Below are 9,364 nucleotides of genomic sequence, written 5' to 3'. Positions count from 1 at the left end.
TGCAAACCAACAGACAAACAAACAATCACAGATGACAACATAAGCTCCTTGGCGGGGGTAATTATTTTGCTGAGATTGTAAACGAGAGATTTGCTCAAAGCCGTGACCTCGACCTGCCCTCGCCTGATCCATCACCTTTGGGATGAACTGGAGTCTGGACCTGACCTCACTAATGTGGCTAAACTGCAGCCTTGTTTCTCAATCTGAGTGGAAATGATGGGGTGGAGTCTGTTACAGGAGCAGATAAACATCAATGGTAATGGCCAAAATGTATTGTTCAAGAATCCATATATTCTTGGCTTGAGTTGCCTGCTCTATTTTGACCTTTTACTCAAAACTTAAGTCAAAACATGACTCCTAATTCTAACTAGGAGGATTTAAAAAAAAATAAAAAATCCATCCACCCCCGTTTGGATCCTTTGGGTTTCCGAGTTAAAACCAGGACAAAAGACGAAAAACAACGAGCAGAGCCAGCAGTAAATGAAAACATTTCTCTGTGGATCTATTGGAGGGAGGAACAAAGAGGAGAGGACAGAGGGAGATAGAATAAAGGAGAAAGAAGCAGAGAGAAAGCTGTCTCCTTTATAACTTTGAGAGAAGCAGTTCCCCACTGGGAAAACTCTTTCCTCACTGGCTACCAAATTGCAGTTCAAGCCGACAATAATATAGTCACAGTCGAGTCACTAACTGCTGCAACACAAGGAGACCAACATCAGATATTACTCCTTGAGGGGAAACAGCTTTTTTTTTTAATCACTAGATCATCTTTCATTTTGTCTTTTTTGTGGAGATGCAGCTTCCCCACTGCACCGAGAGCAGACTCTGAGGTTTATGTGTTGAGAGCCAAGAGCAACAGCGTCCATACCGACGACGTTTTCGCTGTTCAGAAGAGGCTCAACAGCAGAGGCCGACCCCCCCCCCCCCGGTAATACATAAACATCTCAGACACAAACACACATATGCACACAGTGAGCCCAATCTCCTTTTCCTCACATGGGACTAAAGACAATTGGATTAACACTCTGACTGTAAGAACTCCCTCCTTCACAGCCGACAGCACCTGGAAGTGCCGTAACAGTGTCATCCTCCATGACAACAAAACCCTGACGAATGAAATCGAGCCAATGGGAGACGGAGATGTGCATTTCAAAGAGCAGAGATCCTTAGTGAAATGAGATTGCCTCTGACCACAGAGAAGAAGAGGAAAAAACCCCAAGCGCAGATGGGAAGAATAATAGCCTTCTCTTCTAGAAAGCCTTTTCCACCTGGTTAAACCAGACAATCTACTCCGGTGAGCAGAGCGGTAGAATCTGCTCCCTGAAGACGAGATGAGTAAGATCAAAGCAGGCATGGCGCTGCAGGAGAGCAATAACCAAGTCGGCACAGGATGTTCTGTCTCATCACACACAGTCCCAGAAACACCAGTTCTCTCTCCTAATGACTGAAATAAATGTTGCTGCAGCGAAACGTCAGGACTCAACAGAGGAGCGGTGTCGGACGGCTCCATCCCAATCAGCCCCAAAAGGTTTGCAGATTTATTCAGGGTCCGTTCGGTTTAGATAACCGAGTGACCTTTCTCTCGCCGCCGCCCGAATTGACAAGTTTGTGAAAAGGTTCCGCTCTGTTGCTGACACTGATGCACACCAGCAAAACAAAAGCAGTGAGAGGATGTGAAGTGAGGAGGGAAATGAGGAGGAATGTGGCTTGTTTGGACTCCACAGTGTTTGGGTTTCTTTGCTGTCTTGTCGTTCCGGAGTTGTGACAGCTCAGACAGAGCATGAAACCAAAGTTAAAGCTGGTAATGGGGAAGGCCAAAAGGCTCTCTGTGTGTGGTCTGTCATACGCCACATCCAATATTAATGAAGAACTGCAGCGCTCAAACTCCACTCATCGATTGCTTTCACTTACATCTAACCACAGCTTGTCCCACAAAGAGCTTTTCCTCTCTTTTTTTTTTCTTCTCTCCTCTCTTGTTCTCACTTCATCGCTCCCGCCCTGCGGTGGTGCGAGCGTGCTTCAGGAAAAGTGTCAGAGTTGACTTGCTCCGGCACCCTGCGCCATCTGGCCTCTCCCCGCTGCTGCGATACAGACATCAGTGAATGACAGAGCGTGAACAACGGAGGCATGGCACATGGAGAATGGGTGGACACATAACACGAGACATCTAATCAGCTTGCAGTCGGTATGTTGTTTTCCTCAGAAGCGAGGAGGAGGAGAGGGGCCTGAGCGATGAGAATGTGCGGGGGGCACTTGAGGACTCTCTGTTGCCTCAGTGATTCACAGGCAGCAGTTTCCAACCTCATAGCTGCAAACCATCATAATTAATAGTTAAGCAGACCTGGGTGTCTGTTCTGTTCTTCTGTCTCTTCTGCTCCTCTGTTTGCTTTGCACTCTCATAACTGCTCAGCGCCTACAGGTCCCCACCCGGCCTCCTTCTGCTCCATCCCATGTGAGGAATATCGATTTAAACATTGAGACAAACTGTTTTTTAAACTGGCATTTAAGGGACAATGCTAAATAATTGCATTACTCAGGAGTAACATGAGAATGTCAATGCCACTCTTCTGTCGGTATACTAAATATGAGGCTACCACCAACAGCCTGATAGCTCACCTACAAAGATCTCTAAAGCCCAATAATTAGCATGGTACATCCAATTTCTTTCATACGTGCAGAATCGTGTGGTATAACAAAGGCTTCTGTGCTGGACTATTTCTGGGATTGGCCTTAACAAAGTGGTCCAGGCTTACTGTGAATTCACATGCTCCTCAGACGGTCCCATTTCCCGAATAAAGAAGTTGTTGTTCCGACTTCAGTCGTAAAATCGTCTGTATTGTGTTAGGTGTTTGTGAGAGACGGACATGCAGCATGAAGTGATAAGTCACATTAAAGCTGATTGTAAACTGTTGGTTGATAAGTGATGACGTCAGCAACTCGCCAAAAGGTGTACCAACATTTTTGCCAACTTTCCGACTTGTTCAGACTTGAGATGGCCTTCACATGAATTTTGCTAGTTGAGAACAAATTCTTCTGATATTGCGACACCACGTGAATGCACTATGAGTAACCTCCTGCCTGGCTCACTGCTGATCCGTTGCCAGAACGTCAAGTGTTAGTCCAAAATATTGCATTTCCTCATTTTGCTCAGCTCAGCTAACCAGCTGCTGCTGTTGTCTTACAATAAACAAACATAAGACAGGTGTCCAACCACTAATGTGACCGGAGGAGGTAAAACCTCTCCACCACCCTTTCATCCTATATTCCAATATTCCATCCTCCTCCCTTCATTTCACATTTGAAACAACTTGACTGAATTCTCCTCCACTCCATCATTATTTCCCCACCCAGCCAATCTCATTTTCCCTCTCCCTCTGCTGGAACAGTTTCATTTGAATGCAGAACCGCAGCTTTCTCGGTCTCACTTTCGCTGCAGGCCGTCTATTAGATCAAGGCCTTTTGCTTTTTCATCTTTAGACAAGGAGAAGAAGAGGAATTTCCCCAGTTCCTTTACTGAATCGTGCCAGTGGCTGCCCGGCCTTTACCTGACACACCATCAAATGGGCAGTGAGACGGCGGAAAGGAGCCGTGGAGATTGAGGAGTGATAGACTGAGCTGAGATCAAGGTCCCGACGGAGGCCAGCACTCCCACTCGCTCCACGCTGATGATTCACAGAAAGGACATCGGCCGGTCAGCTTTCCCTCTGCCGCACAAACAGGCCGAGATGAGACACAGAGAATTACACCTACTGCTACGTTCAAAGAAAACATCGGATGTGAGAGTTAAAAAACATCTACATTTACATCATTTACAGTTCTTGGTACACAAAACACCCATTCATCTAATCAGGTGTCTGTCACACACAGATACACGCAAACATTGAGTAGAGAGCCCTCATTGATTTGTTCACCCTGGATGACTTTATCCTGAACCATGAAACAAAGGTCACAGGAACAACCATGATCAGTACATAGAGAGAGGCCTCCCACAATGCACTGGGGCATCAGATTGATTGATATGTCTAATTTTAAGTCATGTCAGTGTTGTTTATTTCTCATTTCACTTTACTATAATTTTGCTATGCTATTCAACATTTTAAACTTCCGGTGTGTCATCATTAGCATTTTAATAAATTTACGATGACGTATTTTTTTCTGGCCTGCCAGATTCAAGCCAACATTAGGCCAAATCGTTTTGGCTATCTGAGTAGTTTATGTTCCTCTATAGAAGCATGTTTTTGAAACAGGAAAAAGTTTAGACAGAATCTAACTTACATTTATAATTTTGATAAAACTTTATTATTCGGTGGTGGTGTGATGTCAAAAACAGATTAACTTACCTCAAGTAGCATCAAAAACACCTTGAGCTGCTGTGGCCCTCCCGGTCTGATTGGCGACAGGGTACGGAGCAGGTCTTCCCTGATTGGACAGTTTAACCTCGATGGGATGGTCATTAGCTGGTTAGCTGGACAGCTCAGGCATAGCGTCAAAATCATGCCTGTAACTCGTAGCTGGTAGCACGTAACTGCACTGTCACATGCACAGGTAAGAAAATTCTGTAACCACCTCTGTCTTAGTGAAACCTCAATGTTGAAATTGTTCCTGCACTAATTGAGGGTGATCTACTTGCAGAAATAGAAGATAATGCTATGACAATGGCCTCAGCAGATTTTTAAGCAATTTGAAGAACAAAGAAATCCTGTCTAATGAGAAATAAACATTCAAATCAAACTCAATCCCTTTTCCATTTTAAAGAGCCGTTTTGGAACTAATGAACTGAATAATGCAGTCACCATTACAATCCTTTCGCTGTCCACTCAACTAAAAGTGGATCACCTTAACCGACCCAAGTCTCATTAATCCGCCTGCTTTAGTTAAGCGTATTGCAGACAGTAAACATGCACTCATCCTTTCTCATCTTACTTAACCGCCAGAGCTCAGGCGTGCCTCGAAGCTTTGTTTTCCTGAACGCCTCGACAATTCAGATTTCACTGAAACAATAAATCAAACACCAACAGCGACTAACGTTTTACAGGCTGCAAACATGCATTCAGCCTTGTTTGGGTTGTAAAACATTTAGAGACAAACCGCAGAGGAAATGAGCTCTAAATGTTGCTGCAGTGAGGTTGTAATGAGACTTGGTGGAGTTCAACACATCTGTCACCGGCAACACCCATAAAGGTCAAGGGAATTTTTCAGAGTAAGCAGCACGCAGATTTTTTTTAAAGGCCCTGCCACTGATTGAACTTGTGGGTGTCTGCTCAAGTGAATGATGACCCTGAAGACCGGGTCGGTATAGACCATTAACTCTGAATGTACAGAAGGAAAAAAAACACATAGGCTTTAAAAGAATGGCACACACACTCTGGGTAACATGGAGCAGAGCTGGAGGGCTGTGTCCATCTAGTGTTCAGACATGGTAACTGAAAGACAATGAACTATATTACAGTAAAGCAAGCTACAGGAACAAAAGTGTAAATTGCGTAGCTTAAAATATCAGTGGGTGTCTGTAATCGTGACTCATTTCACACTCACACACTTCAGTTTAATCTTCCATTTTTACTATGCCTGTGAAACAATGAGATCATCGTGTCTGATACAAGAACTCTTCTGTCAAGTGACAAACCAGCAGAGGAAAATGGTTTTAACCACCATTTTATTTGGCATAATTTAAAATCATCTCACTGTTAGTTCATTTATACAAATATGCTTTTGTTATATATAAAACAATTACAAACAGATTTCTACAAATCAAGTTCCCAGTGTAAAAGCGCAGTACCACGCACACGATAGCATACAGCTCCGGGACACAGACATACAGAGCCCACAGGTGTATGTTCCACTTCAACAGCATTATCTGAGTGAAATCAGGACATGGCAAAAAAAACACGCTCACCACAGTTGACAGTTTGACATATTGTGCACTTACATTCAACCCTCCACACACCGATCTGGGAAATTTTCACACATCTTTAGGCAGATCTCAAACCGCATCGCTGCTATTACACAAACCCTCCCGCTCGTGTTGCGCTTCGGTTATTCTGGACTTTACACAGGCCACGATCTAAGGTTGACTTATAATACACCCCGCTCGAGTGAGTAAATGAAAATAACTATTTTTAAAAGGGCTGCTTTTATTACTGGCAGCTGTAAGCACAAATGAGCAACCAATCTTTACTTAAAAACAAATATTTTGTAAAATGTATAAAAATCCTCAGATGTGACAAGGCACGTTCCACCGGCACAGCTCCTGCTAACCATATGTGCAAGTTGTGCTTGTGCTTTGCCCTCACTGCACCATGCAATGCAGGGATGTAAACCACAATCTTTTAAAGGGATGTGGGTCATGAGCGCTCTGTTCAAAAAGAAACGTGCACAAAGACTTGCCGCACAAGATGTCAGTTTAGCACCTGTGTCTTACAAAGAGTGCCGTAGATGGGAACTAAGTCAGAGAGCTTGTGAATGTTTTCATAAATGAAACCCAGGGTTGGTTGGACCTGTATTTAAAAAAAGGTCTTGTGGCACTTGTTATCGCTGTAATGACCACCTTTGGGTTTGACTAGGGAGCACTGCTAAGGTCTTTGGTTTAGATAAGGCACCTGACCAAATAAAATGCTCCTTCCATACTGTAACTTCACTGCTGTTACATGGTTAACAAGGCAGCTATGACACTGATTATTCCAAGATGAAATGATATTCACCTAATCGAGACAATAAAGGTAAAGAAGTATAAAGCCTAGGATAAGCCAGTTAAGAGATATTCTGGAATGATATGTTACACTAAATCAATTAGGCAGTGGTAATAGTCTGCTGACCTTAAATGTCAGGCAATCACTGAAAATGATGAAGTTGTGGTTTATCAAATCGGAGTATTAAGTACAAAATCTTAATGATGAAATAAACATTACAAAAAAATATATTCCACTTTGGCCATTACCACACTCAAAGGTTAAAAACATTTGAGGGAAAAAAAATCATTTACAGAGTAAATTAAACATAATTAGACAAAATAAAGTCTCTTTGACACCACCCTGGCAAAAAGTCACTCTTAGGCATGTTTTTAAATGGCACTGTGTGTGAGCATTAAGAGTTAAGACGAAGACAGAGGAGAGCTGTACTACAACCTGACTTCCGGATGATGGAAGCCCAATAAATCCAGTACCGGTGTGGCTTAATTTGGCAGAGGCCATATGACACCTGCTCCTCGATTACTGTTGGGGGGGAAATGGTTGGCTGCTTCTAATGGTCCGGTTTATCATCAGAGGCCTACTGGCTCTTCCATGCGTGACAGTGACAGAGCAGTGCGAGGGGCTGGAGGGGCAGCCTGCCAGACAGCTCTAACATGCCAGACTGAACACAAGGGGAACTGCAGCTCAGCAGTTTAACCTCTACTATGTGGGTATTGGTTTAGGGGTACTGGCATTTGTCCAGGAATCATTGCACCTTTTCTGGACTCAAGCTGCTTGAAATGAAAACGTGTTCACCTGCTGCTTGTCTGTTTATTGCATCTAAATAGGCAAGTCAAAGCATTTGGATGGTGACGTCGCTTGAGACTCATGAGATGCAACCTAGGTGAGACTATGAGGTAGTCATTATTTCTCCACCTGAACAAAGGCAGATCTCTTCTCTCCAGTCAAACAGGGTAGCTTGGTTGGTTGGTTTGGATGTTATTATGGCTTGTGACAACCACTATCAGCATTTTATAAAGCAAAGCAGAGTATCTATAAATCTAGAACAGATGTAAAATTGGGGGAAAAAAGTGTAAATATAAAAAGTTAAAATGTAAGAAAAATAGAGGAGATTCAGTCGGTTGCCCTCATTTTGGCATAGTCACTTTGGTGATGATGGCAACGGAGAGAAGTCCTCCAGGAGATGAGTAAGGAAGAGAGCAGTAACAGAGTAGCTGAACAAAGTCTGAACTGCTGGAAGGGGCATGGAGGCAGCCAGATGATGCCCTTCGTTCCTCAGCCTTCCTTTGCATCTGTGGATCTCCATCATTTATCGACACAGTCCAAAAGTGGGAACCATTTATTACAACAGCACGCACTTCTTGGGGTTCTTTTTCGTTACTGGGTACAACACTGCCCTCACAGCGTCGGCAAACACCTCCCTGACTCCATCCTGCTGCAGAGCTGAACACTCCATGTATTTAACAGCCCCGATCTGCTTGGCGAGGGCGTTACCCTGCTGCTGGGTGGTTGGGGCCAGGCCCTGCTCCTTCAGCTTCTTCACCGTTTCTGCATCGGCCCTCAGGTCCTTCTTGGTGCCCACAAGCAGGATGGGCACATTCGGGCAGTGGTGAGACACCTCGGGGTGCCACTTGTGCCTGACGTTGGCGTGGGAGGATGGGCTGCCGATGGAGAAGCAGATGATGAAGACGTTGGTCTGGGGGTAGGAGAGGGTGCGCAGGCGGTCGTACTCCTCTTGGCCTGCCGTGTCCCACAAATTGAGGCTGACGGTGCGGCCATCCACGCTCATCTGAGCGCTGTAGTTGTCGAACACTGTGGGGATGTACTCTTCCGGGAAGGCATTGGTGGTGTAAGAGATGAGTAGACAGGTTTTACCCACTGCCCCGTCACCCACAACCACACACTTAATGGTCTGCATCCTGCCTACGACCACTGGGGCTGCAGCACCTGACAACAGAACACAGGGCACCTGGGTAAAATCTAGTTTCACCACTCAAAGCTCCGAGAGGCTGATGAAGACGTCACATCAACACTGATAAGCGACAGGGTTATTATACTTTGAAGTACAGATGTAAAAGAACCGAAGAGTGACTCAGTGAAATCACTCTGGGCACCAATGCAGCTTATCACCCAGTTAGCAGACAAGCTAACCGCCACCGACATTAGCTCATCGTCGGTAAGTAACGGTACATGGTCTAACTTCGGCGACTATTTCAGCCGTTCACTTATAAACAAGGTCTAGAAAGTTAACATAACTTCAACCATGACGAGAGATAACGAGCGAAGCAGGCGGACTCAGTGCCGTTCTGGTATGTATTACTTCGCACTGTTCACCTATGATACTAGGCGTTCCCCTACTAACTAGCGTCAAGCTAAGGAACTAGCGCGTTTGGTGGCTAGCAACCTAGCTAGTTAGCAAACAAGCTGGAAGTTTTCCTTGCGAGCCGCTTCTAAAGACGGTCTGTTCCTCACCCCGCAACTCGCACAAGTTACTTCAAAAATCACGCCATGTTCCAACATATGTCTCAGCGGCAGTTCTTTGCTGTAAGAGTGAAATCTGGAGGATTGTGGGACTTACCGCCACTTGGCTTTCGATCTCTTTTTGCCTGGTATAGTCAATCACAGCCGCATCCGGGGAGCTGTCCATTACGTAAAATACGACGTGCGGCAGCAATGCA

General features: G+C 44.8%; 1 protein-coding gene across 1 annotated transcript; it reads right to left on the bottom strand.

Annotated features, from left to right (window-relative positions):
* Positions 1–5,634: 5,634 nt before the first annotated feature.
* On the bottom strand, positions 5,635–9,364 carry rhogd (ras homolog gene family, member Gd). The gene is made up of 2 exons (XM_034597528.1): positions 9,265–9,364; positions 5,635–8,633 (listed from the first exon to the last, which is right to left on the bottom strand). Exon 2 carries the CDS (start codon positions 8,602–8,604, stop codon positions 8,029–8,031), a length of 576 nt encoding a protein of 191 aa, XP_034453419.1. The 5' UTR covers positions 8,605–8,633; positions 9,265–9,364; the 3' UTR covers positions 5,635–8,028.

This window comes from Hippoglossus hippoglossus, chromosome 10 (assembly GCF_009819705.1).
Source record: "Hippoglossus hippoglossus isolate fHipHip1 chromosome 10, fHipHip1.pri, whole genome shotgun sequence".
NCBI classification, from domain to species: Eukaryota; Metazoa; Chordata; class Actinopteri; order Pleuronectiformes; family Pleuronectidae; genus Hippoglossus; species Hippoglossus hippoglossus.
The sequence above is the reverse complement of the archived record's forward strand: the minus strand, read 5'-3'. Positions and strand labels throughout refer to the sequence as shown.

Excerpts from the sequence above, each read along its gene's own strand:
- rhogd (XM_034597528.1), bottom strand. The coding sequence starts at position 8,604 with ATGCAGACCATTAAGTGTGTGGTTGTGGGTGACGGGGCAGTGGGTAAA.